Source organism: Bos javanicus, chromosome 11 (assembly GCF_032452875.1).
Source record: "Bos javanicus breed banteng chromosome 11, ARS-OSU_banteng_1.0, whole genome shotgun sequence".
Taxonomy (NCBI): domain Eukaryota; kingdom Metazoa; phylum Chordata; class Mammalia; order Artiodactyla; family Bovidae; genus Bos; species Bos javanicus.
Window position 1 is genome coordinate 73998693 of NC_083878.1, and position 22785 is coordinate 74021477.

Consider the following 22785-nt stretch of genomic DNA (forward strand, 5'->3'; position numbering starts at 1 on the left):
TTTTTCTACCATCAGCTGCCTCTTAAAGTTATAAAAATAGTACAGAGAAAAATGAGAATCTCTAATTGAGAGGGCTCATAAGCCTGGCAGTGGCAGGGGTGGGGCAGGAGTGGCTGGAAGAGGAAAGATGGAAAACAGAGTGGAATTTGTTCCAGCTGTGCAAGCTACATACACAGATGAGATGAGTGTGGGCTTCTCTGGAAAACAGACATGATCATGTTTCATGCCTTGGAAGGACAACTGACCAAGGAGACCTTCAGGGAACTGGTGATGATGGATAAGCTAAATCTTAATGCAAGAGTCTAATTTTCCCAGGTGGTTGGAAGGAGAAAGGGTGTTTTAGGAGGGGATACCATAGATAAAGAGGTGATGGCTTGAGAAAATAGTGTTTATGGGAATGGGAATGTTGTGAATGGTCAAAGTGCCAGGATACAAGAGGTAAGAGATGACCCTGGAAAGAGGCCAAGGCCAGGTAATAATACCTTATTTAACTGTTAAGGAGCGTGAATCTCTCTTGTGACCCCAAAGAAAAGGATTGCTGAGTATAAAGCCAATGTTGCCAACCAGAAATTCTCAAGGGTGTCCTGGAGTCCAAAAGAGCATCTGGGAATAAAGAAATGTCCTGCAAATGACACATTAAGCAAGAACCTTTCTGAAGTTCAGTTTAGTTCCAGCACTCCTGCTCACCCCCACTGCTTCCCACAATTTGCTTTTGGTTCTTTACTCCAGGTTAAGGTAGAGACTCTTCCATTGCAGGTTTGAGTGCCATTCTTTCCTCCTTGGCTTGACATTGGGGCCCTCCAACCTGTAACAGAGGGATTGTGACGGCTCCTGACATTTTCTCATCACAGTTTCCAAACGTTGGGGAAATCTGAGGCATCACAGACGCACTCCCTGGGTGGTGATATTTACCTCCAAATGCGAAAGAGGCAGATGCCAGCCCAAGCAGGCACACAGGTAACTTTGCCCTCTCGTTAATGATCTCAGCCAGCCCGGCCAGGCCAGCCCCACACCGGGGTGCTAAGCCTCCCGCTCACCCTAACTGGAGACCCAAAACCATCCTTAATTAAGTTCTTTCCTGACGGCTGCCAGGTGTGTCCTTCAGCAAGAGAGTGTTAATTCCAGCCTCCAGGGGACAGAGATCCAGACCCCTTTCCGGGCACGTCTGCTCTCCAGCCCAGCCCCTACCTGGAAACCCCCTCCCGCGCCCCCACGGCTCCCCGCTTCCTATGGACGGGGGAGTTGCCTGTTACGTTGCAGCTGCCGGGAAGTCCACTCAACGTCTAGCGCCCACCCGGGCGGGCCCCGCAAGTATATAAAGACCGCGGAGAGCGAGTGGGACAAGACGGCGCGACGGAAGAGAACGAAGGGAAGAAAAGTGACCGAGAGGCCGCTGAACATCCTCGCCCCGGCGCAGCGGGAGCCGCCCGAGGCAGCTTCCCTGTGACAGGTAAGGGCGCAGCGGCGGGGAACCTCAATCTTATCCCCGGATCCCCTGCTCCGGGGGCCTCGGGATGCTGTCGCCCAGCTCCGATCTCAAAGGCATCTTTTGTCTTGCCGCCGTCCTGAATTCTTTGAAAACTTTCTGTGCTGGGCGCGGCGTGGGAAGCCGCTGGCAGCGGAGCGGCGAGGACCGGCCTCTCTGGACGGCCGGAGAGCCGCAGCGACGCTGAAAGTGGTGCCTTTCAGGAGCTGGCGGCCGCGTCTGTCCCGGGGAGAGGGACTCCTGAGGAGTCCTACCCGTATTCTGGGGAGATTCCAGGAGACCCAGTCTTTTGGGACTTCTGATTTGCCGGGTAGGTGTCACTTCTTAAAAGATACCATATACTCTAGCGTAAATTGATGTTGGAAACGGGGGCAGAAGAGAAGAGGCTAAAAGTGACAACAAACTCCCTGCGTTCCAGACTTCTTTGAATTCAGATTTCTGAAACATCGTTTCCCTGCCCACCTTAGCGCCCCCGACGTGACTGCGCTTAAGAGAATGACACCGTCTGCTCTACATGAGCTGCTGGTGTTAAAAAGAGGTGGCCCGGATGGGAACTGTCCACGGTCCTGAACCACCCTGCTCTCAATAGGACCGCAGAACGGACCTCCAATCCCGCAGACGTTAGAGCGCAGGGCAGCAGCAGCAGCCGTAGGAGGCGATGGAAGCTCAGACAAGACGCAGGCTCAGGCAAGGTGGGTTCCCAGTGAGGGAGGGAGAGTCTGCAGAGCATTTGGATCCCCCAAATTCTTCGTGTATAAAGGGGAGCTGATGGTTCTCACAGAAGTGCTGGAAGAAGCACTTGTCTTAAGATCTATAGATCATGGCTTATTTAATGATGTAATATTCCTTTGACATTGTTTTCGGACTTGATGGGTGTGTATCATGGTGCCAGGACAAAACTCTGCATCTCTGTTTCTCTAATCTTTACAGACTGGCATGGCCAGTGTGCAATTTTAGAGGGGGGTGGGGGACAGAAGGACTGGGAGTGTGGGATTAGCAGAGGCAAACTATTATATATAGGATGGATTAAACAACAAGGTCCTACTGTATTCAATATCATGTGATAAACCATAATGGAAAAGAATATTAAAAATGAAATTAAATAAAACAAAATGTTTTGTTTAGCTCATAGAGAATTCATCAACACATACAAATTCCTAATGAGTGTAATTCTATTATAAAGTTAATGTCAAGATTAGCAAATTACAAGTTTATATTTATTTTTCCAAGCTTTCAATTATTCGACACTCCTTACTTACAAAAAGCACATTTGACATCTACCTATTACTTTATTGCTTTAAAAACATGACAATGTAATATTTGTTTATTGTAGAAAAATACAAAATATACATGAGCAGAAAGAAGATAAGTTGCTTTCAGGAAGCTACCTAATTTTTTAGCAGAAGATTGCAGCTCTGAGAGGTGGGGAGTGAGGATGTTATCGTATTGTATTATATAGCCCATGGGGCAAGAGAGGAAACACTGTCTGAGACTTTTCAGGAAGGTCTGATATCATGAGGTAGGTTTTTAGAAAATCGAAGTCATCCCAGAATGGCCAATTTTGAGAAGAATTGAAATATAGTTGAGGGGATTGTCAGACCTGTATGACTTTACTTTCTTCTCTGCTGCTGCTGCTAAGTTGCTTCAGTCGTGTCTGACTCTGTGCGACCCCATAGATGGCAGCCCACCAGGCTCCCCCGTCCCTGGGATTTTCCAGGCAAGAGTAATGGAGTGGGGCGCCATTGCCTTCTCCTTACTTTCTTCTCTACTAAGATGCTATTTTACACTTGTCCATAGTATATAAGGCTTCCTAGATGGCTGCTGCTGCTGCTGCTAAGTCACTTCAGTCGTGTCCGACTCGGTGCGACCCCATAGATGGCAGCCCACCAGGCTCCCCCATCCCTGGGATTCTCCAGCCAAGAATACTGGAGTGGGTTGCCATTTCCTTCTCCAATGCATGAAAGTGAAAAGCGAAAGTGAAGTCGCTCAGTCGTGTCTGACTCTTAGGGACCCCATGGACTGCAGCCTACCAGGCTCCTCTGTCCATGGGATTTGCCAGGCAAGAGTACTGGAGTGGGTTGCCATTGCCTTGGGTTAAAAGAAAAAAAAAACAACCCAATTGCCAATGCAGGAGATGCAGGAGACTTGGGTTGGATCCCTGGATTGGGAAGATTCCCTGGAGGAGGGCATGGCAACCCACTTTAGTTATTCTTGCCTGGAGAATTCTATAGACAGAGGAGCCTGAGGGGCTACAGTCCATGAGTTTGCAAGAGTTGGACACAACTTAGTGACTAAACAATAACAACAACAACAACATAGTAATATAAAACTACCACTTTTCTGCTTCTCTTTTAAACTTGGGCATTTTTTTCTGACCAAAATGTGCTGTGTGGTCTCAGAGATTTAACATAAATTACCTTGTCCATCAAATTCAGGCTTTGTACTTGAACTGGAGCACCAAAAGTCTACAACAGGAGCATCCTGTCCTCGGTCACAACAGGACACCAGGTTGACCAATGTTCTCCTAGTTACCCTGTGATGCAGATAGGCCAGCTCACTGGCTACCAGCACCATCTAATGGCTGCTCTGAAAACACTCGGGCTGTGCTTGGCAACCATTCAGAAGGGAGCCCTTTCAGCTCAGCTTTTGGGAAAAGGAGTGGGGTGGGACAGAGAGAAGGAAGTGGCTTCCTGAAGCAGACAATGAGAGCCAGGGGGAAATTTCACTTCCAAAGCTGTCCCTATTAAAAAAGATTTGGCCCATGCCTTCACAGATAGGAGATTCCTTTGGGCAAATATTTTTAAATCAGGAGAGACAATTAGTCATCTACACCTTAATATAAATTTCTTTTCTTATCTAATTAGATTTCTTCCATAACTGCTGGGTTGAAAAGATCTGCATTTGACTGTGGAGTGCATGGTAACAGAGCTTAGGGGCATTTTGGAGGGGAGACCTTGTGAGGGGTGGCAGGGCAGTATGAAAGCTAGAGGGATGGGGAAAATGTTGGGCACAGCGGGCAAAAGGCAGCATTGATTCTCCCTTTTACTGCATCTGGACCTCTTTAATTAAGCATCTGCCCAGTGGTGTTTTCTGATTTCTCTGAGAAAGTGTCTTTGGCAGGAGTTCATGATGTGATGTAGTTCCCTTCTGCTCTGTGTGATCATGTCCTTCCTTTCCACACCAACAGCATCTTCAAGTCCAGCTATTTCAGGCTACCTGTGAGAGACTCAGAGAACAAGACGAGGTCTGACATATACCACACTCAGGAGATGAACTAGTTTTAAATGGGGGTCTACTTTAAAAATAAATCTCCAAAGTCACAGGGGTCTGGGAAATAGTGATTCCCTGAGTGATTTATGTACAGGACATCAAACTGGGTTGGCTGAAGTTTTGGCTCAGTTGGACAGAGGTTTCATTTGCCATTATGCAAACCTACTATTCATAGGAAGTAGAGTTTCTGAGGAATAATAGAATCCTGGTGGACAGGAGTAGACCATCTTGAGCAGGAGTTTCACAGTCCTTTGTCTTTCCCAAGTTACTCCTTGCATCTGGAGTGTTAGAACTTTAGTTTCCTGAAGATGGGGAAATAGAAAAGCTCAGAACTTGGCCATACCTCATTGTGAAAAACCCAAGTCATTGTCTCTCTCTGTCTCAGTTTCCTCATCTCTCAAATAAGGGGTCATACCAAATGATCCCTAAAATATCTTCCAGCCCTAACATCCTTTGGGGTTTAATTTTTAATAGGAGATAAAGGGAAAATTGTGCAGTTTACCCAGGTCCCACTGCCCTCCTCTCTATTACAACTCACACGACCACCCTGCACACCAACCTGCTCCTTGAGCTGCTCTTGTCCTCAAAAAGCCTTGAGCTCCACAAATGAGAGTATTGTTAATGTTGGCTCATGGTCCTTCCTGATGAGTGGCCAACATTGTTCTGCTCCTTGCAGGGGTCCCACTCATCTTGTTTGCCTCTGCAGAGCCTCAGCCTGCCTGGAAGATGCCGAGACTGTGCAGCAGTCGTTCGGGCGCCCTGCTGCTGGCCTTGCTGCTTCAGGCCTCCATGGAAGTGCGTGGTTGGTGCCTGGAGAGCAGCCAGTGTCAGGACCTCACCACGGAAAGTAACCTGCTGGTACGTGGGCTGTGGCCGCCATCTTGATTTGGGTATCAGATGGTACTGGGGTGGGGACAGCACAAAGAAAGGAGCATGCAAAAGGGGAGATTCATTTTCAGAGATATGGCTAACTCAATCAAGCACAGGAATAGACCTCTAGGGTGAAGTAAGAATTGGGTCAAGGAAGGGAGGAAGCAGCTTCAGGGAGATGGGTCTGGTCCATAATGTCTTCTTGATTTTCTTTACTTCCTGCCCTGTCTTCTTGTATAGAGATCCACTCCTTTTAAACTATTTAGAGATAGTGCTATTAAAATAAACAATACTAATCATAGTAATAACCATAATTGCTCCCTTGACTGACCTTACCTATTCTTTCAATCTTTTAGCCTTGAAATTATTCCTTTTTAGATAACTTCATATCACTTTCCATTTCCATTCCATTTTTCTTTCCTTATATCTGCTACCAGTTACAAAGTCAGGAAGATACCACAAACCGGCTCTAGAAGGAAAAACTCAGGTGCTATTTTCCACTAACTGGTGCCAAATACCTCCTGCTTCTCGAGGACTGACCTTCTGCAGCCTTTCCATAGCATCTCAAAGCCCTTTGTGCCAGGCTGGAACTCCCTCTAGGTCATCATAGCTTGCGTGTGTATTTGTTATTATTTATTTGTATTGGGAAGTATAAATGAGGAACAATACCAACTCAAGGCTACAAGAAACACTTCTGGTGGCCATGACTGAGTTCCAGCCTACTGCCTGTACCTGCCTGGCGAGGGTGGAATGCACATCACTGCATTCTGTGTGTTTTGTCAGTAGAGAAGCTGAGTTAACATGGAGAAAGACTTTCTCAAAAACAGAGCAGGTTACATGTAGAATATAAAATAGAAGTAAAGAGCCCAGGAATCCTGTGAGCTCTGTTTCAGAGAGACCCAAGACACTCTTGTTTGGAGACACCCACTGCACAGTCTTGCCTGTTGAGAGCTCACCAGGGAAGAAGCACTGGCTGTGGTCAGAGTCTGTGGGTTCTAGTCCCAGTCCCAGTTCTGTCAATGGGCTGTGGAACCTTACCAACTTCCTTTCTCCTCTCTGAGAAATTGTGTATCATTATGTGTCCAGGGGAGAGAAGTATGAGATAATTTTTGTTTTCCACTGTTACTATTCTGCAGTGTTATAATTCTAAATTCCTGGAGTATGAAGTTCCCAACTCAACAGAGTGGGTGGGATCCTTCTTTTTCCTCTTTTGTTGTCCCGAATAACTGAAAACTCAAGGCTGCAGCCTCAAGGTCGTTTTCCTAAGCAAATGTGTGCCACAGTTGTCTAGTCACAGAAAGAAGACAGGGCTCCATGTACAGGACTCCATGACCTCTGTGATAGAAATAATCCTGACTTCCTATCCTTCCATTCAGTTAGAAAGTCACAGGGAAGTGAGTCGCCTCCTCCCTAAGCTCATTGAGGAAAAGACAGGATCAGCTCGCAAGACCTGAAAGAACAAGGGAAAATTCCAGATGGGTGTGGGCAAGTTTGGAGGGAGATGGCTAGCGGAGGGCATGCGGTAAGTTTGCAGACCACTGGGGTACAGCTGACGCATTATTGAAACTACAAGCCCTGGAAGCCAGACTTCTCCCAAATTTCAACCCAATGCCCTTCCCAGACTCAAACTGAACCATATTTATTTACTCACTATTCATTAAGTGCTGACAACTCCCACCCACCTGTCATTTATTGACGAATTCCTATATATCTGGCTTATAAAGTTTAGGGTGGTTACCCTACCCACAAAGTGAAGTTACTCAGTCGTGTCCGACTCTTTGCGACCCCGTGAACCGTCCATGGGATTTTCCAGGCAAGAATACTGGAGTGGGTTGCCATTTCCTTCCCCAGGGGATCTTCCCGACCCAGGGATCGGACCCAGGTCTCCCGCGTTGTAGGCATATGCTTTACCGTCTGAGCCATGTCACTCCAAAGCAGAGATGGGGACTTCCCTGGTGATCCAGTGGTTAAGAATCCGCCTGCCAATTCAGGGAACAGGGCCTCCATCCCTGGTCTGGGAAGATCCCACATGCTGACAAGCGACTAAGCCCATGAGCCACGACTACTGAATAGACTACCCACAAAGCTACAACGCAAGTACACCATCGAGTGGGACGGGGATTTTGTTATAGCTGCCGGGCAGGGGTACCAGGAGCCCAGCGGACAAAAAAGGCGCTGTCCGAGCTGAGTCTTCAGACGTCTGGGTATCCTCAGCGGTGGGAGTGGGCAGATATCCTCCGCAGTTAGCCCAGTGGGCCACCCCGCACGTGCGGAGGCAGTGGAAGGCTCAGGCGGCGCGCTTGAGGGGCGGGGGAACGCCGCGGCCTGGAGTGGGCGGGGCCTGACGCGCTCGCCACTCTCCCGCAGGCGTGCATCCGGGCCTGCAAGCCCGACCTCTCCGCCGAGACGCCGGTGTTCCCCGGCAACGGCGACGAGCAGCCGCTGACTGAGAACCCCCGGAAGTACGTCATGGGCCATTTCCGCTGGGACCGCTTCGGCCGTCGGGATGGTAGCAGCAGCAGCGGAGTTGGGGGCGCGGCCCAGAAGCGCGAGGAGGAAGTGGCGGTGGGCGAAGGCCCCGGGCCCCGCGGCGATGACGCCGAGACGGGTCCGCGCGAGGACAAGCGTTCTTACTCCATGGAACACTTCCGCTGGGGCAAGCCGGTGGGCAAGAAGCGGCGCCCGGTGAAGGTGTACCCCAACGGCGCCGAGGACGAGTCGGCCCAGGCCTTTCCCCTCGAATTCAAGAGGGAGCTGACCGGGGAGAGGCTCGAGCAGGCGCGCGGCCCCGAGGCCCAGGCTGAGAGTGCGGCCGCCCGGGCTGAGCTGGAGTATGGCCTGGTGGCGGAGGCGGAGGCGGAGGCTGAGGCGGCCGAGAAGAAGGACTCGGGGCCCTATAAGATGGAACACTTCCGCTGGGGCAGCCCGCCCAAGGACAAGCGCTACGGCGGGTTCATGACCTCCGAGAAGAGCCAAACGCCCCTTGTCACGCTGTTCAAAAACGCCATCATCAAGAACGCCCACAAGAAGGGCCAGTGAGGGCGCAGCGGGCAGGGGCCTCTCTCCGCGGAAAGTTGACCCCGAAGGCCTCTCTTCTGCCCTCCTGCCGCCTCGCAGCCTGGGTGAGGATTCGCCCAGGCAGTGATGGCGCCAGGTATCCCGACTCTTAAAGCTGTCTGTAGTTAAGAAATAAAACCTTTCAAGTTTCACGAATATTGACTGGGTGAATTAAAAACGCATTTCCATCAAGTAAAGGGCCGTGCATATTGGAGGGGCGATAGTGGTTTCCATGTGACTACGTGTTGGTATGTTTAACAGGATATACTGAGAATCAAAGGAAAGGGTACTTCCTCCCCGCCCCTAGCAAATGGGTCTTCTAGAGGTCAAATAAGGTGATGGCTCAGTGTGCTGCATTTCCCACTCTCCATTGAGTGCGAAAAGACTGATCAGCCAGCTGATGATTCCTCCAAAAGACAGGATTCCTCCTATTACCCTGGTTCCCACCGAAGTCCAAGAGCCAGTGGGACACAGATGAGCCCCCACGGGAACTGGGAGGTGTCTGGGCTCCGAGGTAGGACGCTGTGGTTAATGCCTACGTGGATCTAGCAGTCTGTGAGAACTTAGGCAAGTCTCTGAACGTCTCCAAAGTTTAGTTCTCTCATTCCTTCCTATTATGAGTACTGTGTGAGGGTTAATGAGAAACTGGAGAGGTCATCTTTTCATCACTGAGAGGCTGAATGTGAGACCTGAGGGTTGGTATGGTTCAGATTTGACTGCTCTCCCAGGCTACCCTCAGATACTCTCAAACTTACAGGGTCTCACCCACATAGACATATACCCATGGAAACACATCTGTAGAAATACAGTATGCACAGATGCTTCTTCCGGCCTCTGGGGCTCAAGACTGAAGTCTGTCTTGACCTGCTTGTCATGCCCAAGCTCTCTCCTCCCTAGGTTGCCCAGCGTCAGCCTTCTCTTCATGCTCAGTGCTCTCACTCAGGCCTCAACTAGCCTAATAGCTTCCTAACCAACTGGTATCCTGGTCTCCAGTTGCTTTTTCCCCAATCCATTGTACACATTCTTCATATTAATGTATATATACAAAATCTTGCTTTCTCCACAGTAGTTGGCTCAAGATACAATCACCCCACCCCCACTCTTCCATCAATTCCAAATAACTGGGCATGACACATACAAGAGCTCTTCTCTTGTATGAGTTTCACTCTCCTTACCAAACTCCACTTCCCTGGTTTTATCACTTCTTCCATCCTCCTCCATCCTCTGCCTGGAATTCTCCACCATTCCCCTCTATTTTGAATGTTACACTGTTTTCAACATGAATCCAGGCTCAAGTCCACTTCTACTGGGAAAGATGGGGTGTTTTGCAGCCAAGCCTGTTCATTTTCAGGGTTTCTGCAGTCAGCCCCTCTGCACTGGAGAGTGTGTCGTCCAGCTCGGATGGCAAGTTTCTTACTGCACACACATATTGTGCTCTTTTCTTTCAAGGAAACGAAGCTCCATGAGGGCAGAGGCCAGGGGTTGTGTTCGGCCCCTCTGCACTGGAGAGCGTGCTGTCCAGCTCGGATGGCAAGTTTCTTACTGCACACTCATATTGTGCTCTTTTCTTTCAAGGAAACGAAGCTCCGTGAGGGCAGAGGCCAGGGGTTGTGTTCGGCCCCTCTGCACTGGAGAGCGTGCTGTCCAGCTCGGATGGCAAGTTTCTTACTGCACACACATATTGTGCTCTTTTCTTTCAAGGAAACGAAGCTCCATGAGAGCAGAGGCCAGGGGTTGTGTTTCTTATGTCCCCAAGATGTTTTCACAAAGTTGGGGCCACTGGTTTGTAGTCACACGTTCACAGAGTGCATACACAGAGATGCACGTCGCCGTGTCAACTGCATCAATGGATGATACAGATCAAAACCGGCTGGGCAATATTTCTGTATGGCACTTCCATATTTACCTCCATATTTTGATATGGACATTCACAATTAAAACTGGATTGCACCTGGGAAGTCCTGATATAAAGGGAACAAGAAAGCCAGACTCAAGATAAACTCTCCCTCAATGTGGGTTCTATGAAATGGGGTTGTATCCTAGTCGCTGTAATGAAGCAATGTCCCAGGCCTTCCCATCTGAGGATGCTCCCATGCTGGGAATCCTGGGCCTCCTGTTTACATCTTGGTAGCATGCTTTCACTTACTCCCCTTCTGTTCAAGGCAAGTAAAGTAATGGTAGGTGGGGGTGGCTAAATGTCAGTGGTTAATGCTGGTGGTATTTTCAGATCCTGTTTGCATCTCAAAAAACCATTTACTTTAAAGAAATCAAACACACATCTGTGCAGTGACAACATTAACATTTATTTGAAAAGGTCACTGGGAATTCACAACTAATAGTCCTAAAGAATAATCTTGCTAGGAGTCCTTCTTCCTACATACCGAACGCCCCCCACCCCAATCCTCCTTCCCCTTCCTTCAAATTGGATTCAGTGAGTTCAAAATACAGAAAACTTCCACAGGCACTAATTCTGCACTCACATATAAATACATCAGCAATTATATACAAACATTGTCAACTATGAACTACATTATACACACATGCACACGCATGGGCACACACACACTCAACCAGGTCATGAAGGTCTTAAGTGGACACAGACATGTTATAATGTAAGAGTAACGCTGCAGCATTTGTGGATTTACAGCTCTGCACTCCATACGCCAGAATCAACAGCCATGGAGGAAGAGCTCAAAAGGGGACGGTGTTGGGCTGGGGCCCCAAGGTCCCCTGAAGGAGAAAAGACTTGGTCAACCTGGTGGTGATAAAAGACAGAATGGAAAATAGACCACAGAGCCCTCTCACAGGCCTGTGTCCCCTTCCCCGCTCCCCCAGCTGGCAGGCTGCACCACCACCGTTCTTCTGCAGACTTCCATCCTAGGCCAGATTTGGGATAAAGGGCATTTTAACTAGAAGATTTCTAGGGTCATGAGATGAAGAAGTAACACGCTGCCCTAAGCCTTCTCCCCAGACATAAGACAGATATCTTGTTTCACCACAAGCTGTCTTCCAGGGTCTGTGGGTCCAGAGAATTGGATGTGGCCTGCCTTGAGGAGCCTCCCTCCCTCTCTACCGTCAAACTTAATATTCAGTCTAACAGCTCAGGTCTAGTCTTTTCCCATAAGCCCCAACTGGCCAGCTGCCACTTCATGGTCATGAAAAGGAATTGGGAGAATTAGCCTCACTTCTCAATGAGACACTTTCTACCCAGGGACAATGGAATAGTATCTGGAAGGTTTCCTGACCCAGGGGCCCAAGGTGAAGCCAAGAGGTCTGGCCTTTTAGGCATCAAAGCAACTGCAAGGCTGTCCTGATCCTTAAGCCAGTTGAAACATACCCTTTGGGACTGAGAACACCAGGGCAAAGGGCAGCGCCTCCATGACCCCTGCACTTCAGGCACTGTAGATGGTCCCAGCCCTGCCATTTCACTGCTCATTCGTCTATACTGATGCTTGAAGTGGAGGGCTGGACAGAGGAGAATGTCTGAGGACTTTTCTATTTCTTCTTCTGATCCACCCAGGCTCCTCCTCTGGGGAGGAGGTGTTCAGAAGTCAAGAAATCACTTATTTCTACTTTTCAGAAAGAGGAAAATGGGAACAGGCACAGGCCATGGTGGATCCCTTTGCAAGGAAAACCAGAAGGAGCCTCCAGGGTCACACTGGGGCTCTCCTCCCAGCTGCTTCTGACACACTCATGTGACTCAACCAAGTTCAGTGAACTTCCAAATCCCCAGTATATCCGTGCTACTGGGTTCTGTCAGTATTCGAGCCAATGGGCCCTACTCCTTGCCCATGAAGATGAGTCTTCAGTGGTTTGGGGGGGCAACTGGTTTGGATGGCTTTGTTAACTCAAAATCGTAACACAGAAGGGTAGCAAAGAGGGCTGGTCACTTGACACAGTGTCACTAGATCCCATAGGGTTTGGAAGGCAGGAAGAGTGATGCTAGGCTGAAGGCCTGGCTACCCACCATTCTCTGCTTGGCTTCTCTCCCTGGGCTTGGGAGGGCCAGGGGAGGGTGAAGGAGACTGCTTAATTTATCATTGAATTGTTTGAATTAATGTTCATCTTAAACTTTCTGATTCCGAGGCATCTTTGGCCAGAAGCCAGATTCTACAGCACGTCAGCAGGCAAGACAGTATTTCACTGAGTGTGACTAAATTGAAACTGAGAAGAGGGCCGCTCAAGATGCAGCCAGGTCTCCAAAAGCAGCACATCTCTGCTAGGCAGCGATGGCATAAAGAGAAAGCTGTTTCAGACAGGAAACAGCAGTGGAGTGTATGAAGACGGACATCCTGCACCTTTTCCTTCACTCTGTTCCCAGGGTGGGGATGAGGGAGAGACAGTAGACGGACCTGGAGGTCTCTGGTTCTGGGGCTGGTACTAGAAGGAGGCTCTAAGAATGACTCCCAAGTCCCAGAGCCAGGACCCCCAGGCGGGGCTCAGAGTACAGACGGCATGGGGTGGACCCCACAGTCAGAGAATCATGAAAGAGAAATAGGGCCTCATGTCAAAGCTGAGCAGGGGAAGAGCCAGTGAAGACATGATTGTGTTTCAAGATTTAGATTTTCTCCAACATGTCTTCCAAAGGTTACTTGTCTTCAGGTTTGTTTCTAGTTATTTTAATCTTGGTTTCTTAATGAAGAGATATTAAAGAGAGATCTCAGTCCATGCTTGTAAAGTTGGGTTGAGCATTAGCCAAAAGCCATATCGCAGAGCCAAAGGCCATGGTGGGAGCAGGGGCCAGCCCCCCTTGGCCCCAGAGTCGTGTAGACCCTCTGGAAGTTGCAGGCTTGCAGCACAGAGGCAGCGATCAAGGCAGAAAACTACAGGAATGAGGGTCAGACAGCCCCCCTATCCAACAAGTTTACTGCACATGCAGTGAGAAAGTACCTAGGTTCAGAGTCTCCTGGTTTGGGCAAATACACCTCTCTGTTCTGATAACCAGGCTCTCACAGTGCACCTGTGCTGGGCCACACACAGGGGTGTGATCTGAGGGGGTCTCGAGAAGACTGCCCTCTCCTTAGCAGAAATGGCCTGCTTCTGACCCCACCCCATGCTGTCTAAAGCTGTCAAAAGGGGTTCCTTTGGGTCAAGAAATCTACTCACTCTCCCTCTTTTCAAAAGCAGTTTCTCCAGGGAGGAATCATTTGACCATTCTCCCCTTCCTATGAGTCATATCAGCTCAAAAGTTATAGGAGGGTAGACTGGAAAAGAAGCAAAGTGCTCCCCTGGGCCAGAGGGTGCTTCCCCAGGAAGAGGCCCAGGGGAGGTTCCGCCAGAGGTGGCTCACATTGGGATCTTCAGGAAGAAAGGCATCAAAGAGAGAGAATCAACTCGGGAGAACATCCCTCTGGACGAAGGAGGGGAGACGCTACAGAGGGGGACAGACTTGCCCACTTCTGCCTGCTGCTCCCCTACAGGAGGCCAGCAGTTGGGGAGCAGGAGCCCCCTCTATCAGCAGCTTCATCCTCTGCTGCCCCCCACCCCCGCCATGGGGTATCTACCCCAACTCCTGTTATAAGGGCTCAATATTAACCAACGTTAGAAAGAACCAAGGAGAGGTGCAGGGTGAGCCAGGGAGTGGAAGAGACATTAAAGATTTGGAGGCCTTTGGTCCCTCAAATGGGGGAGGAGGAGGGGATGCTCTGGAGGAGATCAGTGCCCTGTTTTCCAGCTCCCACATGCCACTGCTTTGTAGGAGGAGCCGGCCTCGCTTCCTCCTTATCACATCTTCAGCTTCCTGTGTCTCCATCTAGTTTCCTCCTGGGGAAACTCCCTGCCCAGGACCACCCCCTCACCTCACCCCCCCAAACTCCACGTGAAAGCCATCAGTCACTACGTTAAGCACAGCTTCCTAGGACCTCAGCCTCTCTCTGGAGAACCTCCCCTCCGCCCCCTCACTTTTGGCCCCAGGCTGACACAGAGGAGACAAAGGGCACAGGTGGTATGCTTATTGGCCCCAGAGGGGCAGGTGGCCGGATCTCCCTCAGGGAAGACAAGAAGGAAGCAGGGAGGGGAGGGGCCCGTAGGAGATGAGGGGGCCCGGGGCTCCACCTTGCTTCACTCGGGAGGTGCTGCTGTCCAAGGTGCTTATTCTCTGAGATCCCAGTTAGATTTCCATGTCATAGGGATGGGCATGGAGGCAAGCTCCTCCCTCAGACCCTGCCCCTCGGAGAAACTGTGTCTTGAATTCAGTATACGCAGAGATCGGGAAACTTCATCTCATAGACAGGGATCGAGTGGTTCTGAGGCTGGCCATAGGCTGCCGTGATGGTTCCTGATGGGCTTGGAGGGGGCCTGGGGCAGAAACACATGGAAGAGAAAGACATGAGGAAGGGGTCCAAGGGTCCCACCTTGTGCCACAGAGCAGCTGATTGATTTCTCTTTGAATAGGGACCAGAGATTTTGTCACTCTGTGGGTTCCAAGGTTTCAAGCTGTTCTAGAATCTTCAGCTTGAAGTCAAGCTTCATTGCTGGTTCTATAGTGACTGTTGCTTTAGAAAGTAAAAGTACTAGCTTGGGACACTAAGACCCCTGGCTCTTTTCCAGGGTTCACTGAGCTGTCTCTTCCTCCCTTCAGTCTCTGTTTCCTTACCTGGGGAGAGCTGGTGGCCGAGCCCTGGAGACAGAGGCTGGGGGCAGGGAGGGCTAAAGACAGGTGTGAAAGGAGGACTTGGGGGGAGGGGTACCTACAACTGGGCCACAGAGGTGGGCACCCCCTGCCCAGGGATGCCACTTACCGGATAGTGATTTCAAAGATCTGATTGAGTTTGCTCTGCAGCAGTGATGCCTAGAAACAAACAGAGAAGAAAGTGAACTGGGGGCTCCCCACACCTTGACTCCCAAGCCTACCGGTCCAGCATGCACTGTAGGTACGGGGCAGCTGCAGTCTTAGGAAAGAAACTGCTGTGAGCTTGTTTCCAGCGCTTATCAGTGGACCTTAACAGTGAGTTCAGATCAGACAGAGGGGCCCAGCAAAGGCCTGCCGGGGACAGCACAGAGGCCAGGCAACCCCAGAAAGGACTTCAGCAGCAGTTCTGGAAGGGCCCTTAGGTCCTCCAGGTGAGGCAACAGGGCCTGTTGGGCAGAGTCTGGAGGTTCAGAGCTGGTTCCAGCTCTTTCCTTAACTCCCAAGGAGCAGCTGTGCAAAGCTGGTGTGTTAGGGAAGACACTCTCTCTGGTCCCCTCTGGCTCCAACGAAGCCCATAGACACAAAGAGTGAGACTGCACTCAACTCTGAGCTTACAAAATAGGCACCTCTTGAGATAGGACAAGAACTTAGTATAATATAGACCCAGAAAAATCTGTATTATACTTACTTATATTTGTATATACCATAATGCATATTACTATAACTATTAAAACATATGAGAGGTTTGAATATATGGATATATATTAGAAATACGTATATTAGAAAGTTACATGTATTTTTATGGGGAGGAAAATGTACAATAAAGTATGTTATCTGTAGACTTCAGATATTTACACTTATGTTTCATTGTTACTAAGATGGACCCTGGGTCTAACAAATCCTGGTCTATCATTGCCAAGAAATGTTTGCACTCCTCCCTTACCCAGAGACATCAGACTGTCCTTTTACTTGTCTGGTGCCCTCTCATTTAAATTTCTTTTCCACGGCCAGGCTGTTCCTTTCTACCTACCAGTGTCCCCCAGTTGGAAGTGGCCCAGTAGCTAATGCTGGCCTTCTTTCCTGTGCTACAGCCCCTCCTGTCATCACTCCATAATGTGACAGTCCTAATGGCAACCTCATAGAGTTATCATGAGAAGGAGATAAGCTGATCAATGGAAGATGCTCTGGTGAAGAGTGAGTGCTATTTATGTTCTTCCTCTGATGATTATTATTATTATAATCTGTTCAGTACAGGAGGCGCTGAGGTCAGGATTTCTCCCTTATATGAAAATTGTGACGTCTGAAGGGGTGTATGACTGATAGGCTTTTGGTTCGTGGGGAATCAATGCAGTGTTAGGCTCTAAACCCTAGTGTCTGGTGATCTCCTAGAAACTCAGTCCTGCCCTGGACACACATCCTGTGTCCAGTTGGTCCTGGGATGGGCCCTGTGCCACCTCACTTACCCGGGCCCCACAGTGCGCTGCGATCTCCTCAAAGGGCGCCTTCTGGAACTTCTCCACCACCTGTCGCCGCCGTTCCCGCTCCTGCTCCTCAACGGCCACGCTGTCCACTGTGGTGGAGAGCCGGGTCAGCATGCGGGTCCTGCCCGCTGTTGCGGCCCCAGATGGCCACCAGCTTTCCCCTCTGCTGACAAGGGGCAGGGTGGCACGGAGGGTGCGGTGCCATCACTTGGCCCCAGGAGGGCTGGACCCTTTCCTGATTCTGCCCGAGTGCTCAGCCCCCTTCCCTAAGAGTCTGAGCACTAGTTAAGTAGACCCTTAATCGGGGCTAAAGCTCCACGTAGCTGCACTTGCTACGGGGACTTTTTCTCTCTCTCTCCTTTTTTTTTTGGTTTGTCCTATTCAGAATTTTATTTTTCAAAATGATGATTCACTTCCCCACTCATGTAAATGTATTGTACATTCCCACTCCTTTGAGACTTTAAATAAAATGTTTCCATCTTTGTCAAGAGTTAACTGATATATAGCATGGTATAATTTTAAAGCACCAGACGTTATGATTTGATACAGATATGTATTGTGAAATTATTACTACAATAACATTAACTAACATATCTGCCACTGGGACTCTTAAACTAGGCTTCTGGAGCAGGAAGTATTTTAGGGGTAACATGAAAAGGGACATCAACAATGGAAAAGCCAGTGAAAAACCCCTGTGGCAGAGCAGTCTGAGGCCATTTAGTTTAAGGCTTCTACATATTCCTCGTGGCCTCAAAAATGAAAAAAGAGAGAGAGAGAAAGGTATGAAATATGTTCATCATGCCCAGCTTAAAAAGACAGAGCAGTGAAACATTCAGAAAGAATACCATGAATGATGAGAAAAATAAACATTTGTTATCAGCAGAAAAATTCTCTAATTCAGGATACTTCGCTATCCAATAATTCAGATGAGGTAATAATACTGCATTTTAAAATCCACTGCCATTATTAAATATTAATAGGATTTGGTCTTAATAGCTCTCATTGATCAACTTGCTCTTTTGTATCATACGCCACCAAAAAAATTCTCAAAGTATTTATACTTTGACATTAAAATTCCTTTTTCACCTGTCTGATTGGCCATAACCCTCAACCAGCTACTTTTAATGGCAACTGTCAGTAGAAGAAAGGTTCCTGGCATAGGACACTGACCCCTGTTAAGAGACAGGGACTTTTAATTGCAGCTTCGGTAGCTGTGAAGAGTTTAGAGGAAACTGCCAGCCTCTTCCCTGACATCCGTGTGAACCATGCTTGGGAGGGCAGCAGACAGGTCCAAGCACACCCACACACACCCCAGAACCCAGCCCCACATGCCTCTCCCTGGGGGCCTCCCACTCACCAATGGCCTTCTTCAGGGTCTCGTAGGTGATCTCCTCGGCAGGCACTCGCTGGGGGAGAAGGGACAGAAGTGCACAGAACGCTCAGGAAGGTGGAGGGGGGGAGGAAGGAGGAAGTGAAGGTAGCCCCTTCACTTCTCAGAAGACTGTCCCAACGGGCAGAAACTCCCTTAGGACACCCGCATTCTTACCAGGGTCTCTGGAAGCTCTGTGCCTCTGAGCAGGCACAGACCTGCTAACTAAAGGCGAGCAGTGAGCGATGGAGGCTAGTTCCTCAAGAGCCACAAGTCTCACCTGAAAGAACTCACTGTCCCTTCCCTCTCCCCTCCCTCCTCCCAGAGGGTCTGCTTGTCCCCTGGGAAGAAAACTGTAATTCAAACAAGTCTTCAGAAAAACATCACAGAAAATATTCGATACAAGAGAAGGCGGTTAGCAAATATAATCTCATATGAAAATTTCAAAAACTGACTAACATTTTTGTTCCCTTGTGGCTCAGCTGGTAAAGAATCATCTGCAATGCAGGAGACCTGGGTTCAATTCCTGGATTGGGAAGATGCCCTGGAGTAGGGAAAGGCTACCCACGCCAGTATTCTGGCCTGGAGAATTCCATGGACTGTATAGTCCACGGGGTCGCAAAGTCGGACACGACTGAGTGACTTTCACAACGACGTATGTGTAGGATTCTCGGCGAGTCACTCAATTGCAACTGCAAAATATGTTATCATAGAGAGCAATCGTTTTACTTTGAAGACTCATTCACTCTGAAGGTTTATTCTTTGTATGTACATTCATCCATCCATTCACCCATCCATCCACTGTCAGTGCTGACCAACATCAGGTGGTGACAGGGAACCATGCGGTAGTGGGAGAGAAAATGAAGACAGATCACAGGGTAAGGGCGGGTAGAGAGAAGCTGATGGAGGAGGTGGACCACAAGCTGGTACTGAAGAAAGGGAGATTCATGACTGTGGAGGTGGAGAGGAAGGGTGATTGCAACATGGGATTCCATACTAGCGAAGACATGGAGATGAGTGAGATAGCATGGGGGAGACTGAATATAGACCAGCCAGATGGGAGGGGAGACGAAACGGCCAGGCACTCCTGACTCCAAATGGCTCTGAATGCCAGGCACTGGGTTGGGAATTTGACCAAACCAGCATCTGTTGATCACCTCCTATGAGCCTGGTATTTGAGGGTTACAGAAAGTCACTGAGGGACTCTGGAGGCATGGGGAAGGGGCATGGTGGGCTGGCTTGTAGACCTGGCTTGTGGCCCACCTCCTCCATCAGCTTCTCTCTACCTGTCCTTACCCAGTGATCGGTCTTCCTTTACTCTCTCACTACCGCATGGTTCCCTACCACCTCACCTGTGAATATCTGATGTTGGTCAGTACTGGCAGTGGATGGATGGGTGGATGGAGAGACAAAGAATAAACCTTCAGAGTGAATGAGTCTTCAGAGTAAAAATGGAAAAGGAAGTGGAAAAGCATGGCAGAGGGTGGGGGCCCCCACACCCCTGCTCTAGCTACTTAGCCATCTCTGGACTGAGCTGACTCTCAAAGAGGGGGAGGAACCCGTGTCAATGACAAGGCGGCCAGCAGGGAGCAGGTGGCTGTGTACCCAGGGGAGCATTTCTCTTCCTTCTGCTGATTTACTTTATTTATCCATTTCTAAGGGTCTCTTGACTCTCAGGAAGGAAGAATTATAACTACGGAGGGGACAGCAGCCAACTACACTGTGGTCCTAACATGTGTGAGGCTTCCCGCCCTGCAGAACCGGAAGGGCCTTGGAGGACACCTGGCTCAACCTCATTCCGCTTCTTCAATTAGCCTGAGTCAGAGCTTGCTTCCTTCCAGGGGAAGCTTCCAGACAAGCCTCGAAAAGCCCAGTCCTGGAGGTCTGCCCTGGTAACTGAGGAGTTGAAGGAATGGCTGAGGGCATGGTTGGGGGAGGCTTGATCTTGACCCCATTGATTTGTCTTTGCCCCAAGCCCACTGGGGAGAGGCTGGGTGTCCAAGCTGCCCTCCATGGCTCTGCCAGGCTGTTCGTGCTGAAGGACCCTGTGCATCTTCTGGTCCCAATTCCATCCAGATGTGTGTCCTCCTCACTTCTTGCTAAGTTCCCTCATCTCTATTAATTCCCTTAATTGGCAGTGAAGGGTGAGAGCCACTCAGTCGTGTCCAATTCTTTGTCGCCCCATGATTATACAGTCCATGGAATTCTCCAGGCCAGAATACTGGAGTGGGTAACCTTTCCCTTCTCCAGGAGATCTTCCCAACTCAGGGATTGAACCCAGGTCTACTGCATTGCAGGTGGATTCTTTACCAGCTGAGCCACAGGGGAGCCCTTAATTGACAGAGTCGCCATTAAGAGCATCTGTACTGTGGGGAGGGGATAAATTGGGAGATTGGAACTGACATATACACACCACTATATATGAAATAGAAAATAGTGTAGCATGGGAACTACACTCAATTCTCTGTAAAGGCCTGTACGGGAAAAGAATCTAAAAAAGAGTGGATGTATGCATATGCACAACTGATTAACTTTGCTGTACAGCAGAAACAAATACAACATTGTAAATCAACTACACCCCAACAAAAAAACTATAAGAAAAACAAGTATACTGTGTCCTGCAGCTTCTGCTCCCTTGAGAGGCCTTTCTCCCTCCTCTCTGCCCTGCCCCTGTTCCTTTCTCATTTGAGGGAATAAATTTGGTATTTCCACTATGACTCCTTATTCTTTCTTACTTGTGGGTACATCTGCTTTATTTTATGAGGCAGAAGTAATAATGGCAGAAGAGATACATGTTAATTTAAACAGAAATTAGATATTCACAGCCCTTAAGAGATGATAGAAGAAAGAGCGATCTTTAAGCTACACCTTTCTCTTCAAAAGCACTTTTCTTGACATATCTGGAAGAGACATTGTGAAAGCTATTTTTGCCTTCATCCTCTCTGTGAGGCCTTCCAATTTCCAACACAGATCAGGTTCACCTCCATCGTGAATGGGGGATGACAACCAGCAAACCTTTCAAGACTGGTTTTTAGAACGTCCTAATGGGAGTGTATGGAGGTTCAATTACTTTTTCCAGATGGATGGAAATGTCTAGGACATATATGATGAGAGTCAGAAAGAAAACAGGGCTTACTTGGGAAATTTACCTTCCCTTAAATACGTAGTGCAGTTAAGGGTGCCTGGATCATGGAGTGTCTGACCACCTGCCAAAGAGGCAGAACCGGTCCCCTCCCCCAGGGATGCTGAGCTTCTCCAGGACAGCAGATCAAGAAGGAGATACTCACCTCCTCCTTCTCTGGGCTGTTCCTCGATTCCACCTCCACCTGCAGGGAAATGGTCTCTCCAATGCTCTTCCTCTTGGATAAGCGATCCTCATCTGGGAAAAGAGAAGCCTGGAAGCTAGAGTCCCCCAGCCCTGGAGAGGGAGCCAGAAGCACGCCTCCAGCACCATCTCCCACCTTGCCGCCCTCCTCCAACCCCTCCTGGCTTGGCCGGGTCCTTGGAGGGCTCAAAGGGATTTATACCCTGGGGGCTACAGCTGGAGTTTATAGAGGGCTGCGAGAACTTCTCTGCCCCTCTTAGGTTGGTGAGTTTTGCTCTTTAGGGCTAAGATTTTGCAATCATTGATGAGCACAAAGAAGCTGCTTATGACCAGAAAGCATGGGCATCGCCTGCTAACAGCTCCAGCAACTGTCATTTGCGTAGCATTTGCTCCTATGGACATTTGCCTCTTCCCTCTAAGGCAGGTATTGTTAACATTCCTATTTTACAGCCAAGGCAATTGAGACTCAGAGATGCCAAGGGACTCAGTTAAGAATTTTCAGGAGGGAAGTTGCAGAGAACTGGGTCTCTGACTCTGTAGTCCATGGGCGCTCTTTACAGCACAGTGGGGCCGTCTCCCACGCACAAGCCAGGCTATCTCGTGGGCCAGTTATTCTCAAGGACTCTGCACTGAGGGGCAGAGGTGGGGATGATGAGGATCTCACCATGGATTCCCAGTGTGACATCCAAGTCGCCGTGGAAGGTGACAGAAGGGCTCACAGGCCCCTTCCATTACGGCCCTTACCTGGCCAAGAAAAGCCAGAGGCAGGCTTGAAAGTGCTTGAGCAGAGCTCCTACCTGTCAGCTGAGGGATGTAGGGCACGCAGAGCCTGTCGGCATTGTAACCGCTGCCGCCCAGGACTTCACTGATCTTGCTCTGGCGGAAGAGCAGCTCAATCACCACTCCGTCAAGGTTGTGAGTCAGCCTGGGAGACAGAGAGCGGGGAGAGGCACCTGAGAGCCCTGGGCGACCAGGCCGATTTCCGGGGCCCTTCCTTATTATAAATGTAATGCTCAAGGGAGTGCCCTTGGGGCCCAGTGGCTGGGATTCCAGGCTTTCACTGCTGTGGCCTGGGTTCAATCCCTGGTCAGGGAACTGAGATCCTGCAAGCTGTAGCAAGGTAACACTTATTATACAAAATGACAGAGGAGAGAAAGGAAAAAAAAAAAACCACCTGCAGTCCCACTTCCCAGAGAGAACCATATCCACATTTTGTGTAGGTTCCCTCAGTCATACACATTTATGCACACATGCAAACATTCCCCTACCCTCCACAGTCCTATTCCAGGACTTATT

The 22785-nt window shown here is 49.3% G+C and overlaps 2 protein-coding genes across 5 annotated transcripts in view; one reads left to right on the forward strand and one right to left on the reverse strand.

Annotated features, from left to right (window-relative positions):
• The first annotated feature begins 1329 nt into the window (after positions 1–1329).
• Positions 1330–8839, forward strand: POMC (proopiomelanocortin). Of its 2 annotated transcripts, none has more exons than XM_061433124.1 (3): positions 1330–1450; positions 5433–5614; positions 7994–8839. In XM_061433124.1, exons 2-3 carry the CDS (start codon positions 5483–5485, stop codon positions 8663–8665), a joined length of 804 nt encoding a protein of 267 aa, XP_061289108.1. In that variant the 5' UTR covers positions 1330–1450; positions 5433–5482; the 3' UTR covers positions 8666–8839. The 2 variants fall into 2 exon arrangements, with proteins under 2 accessions (XP_061289108.1, XP_061289107.1); XM_061433123.1 differs by having other exon boundaries at positions 5463–5614.
• Positions 8840–10965: 2126 nt separating this feature from the next.
• EFR3B (EFR3 homolog B) overlaps positions 10966–22785 on the reverse strand; it is a 98074-nt gene continuing 86254 nt past the window's right edge. For all 3 annotated transcript variants that reach the window (XM_061433127.1, XM_061433126.1, XM_061433125.1), the window contains exons 18-23: positions 22287–22414; positions 21452–21543; positions 18153–18201; positions 16778–16884; positions 15424–15473; positions 10966–14980 (exon numbers count right to left, since the gene is read on the reverse strand). In XM_061433127.1, coding sequence (XP_061289111.1) covers positions 14875–14980; positions 15424–15473; positions 16778–16884; positions 18153–18201; positions 21452–21543; positions 22287–22414 — 532 coding nt within the window. In that variant the 3' untranslated portion in view covers positions 10966–14874. The remainder of the gene's footprint in view (positions 14981–15423; positions 15474–16777; positions 16885–18152; positions 18202–21451; positions 21544–22286; positions 22415–22785) is intronic.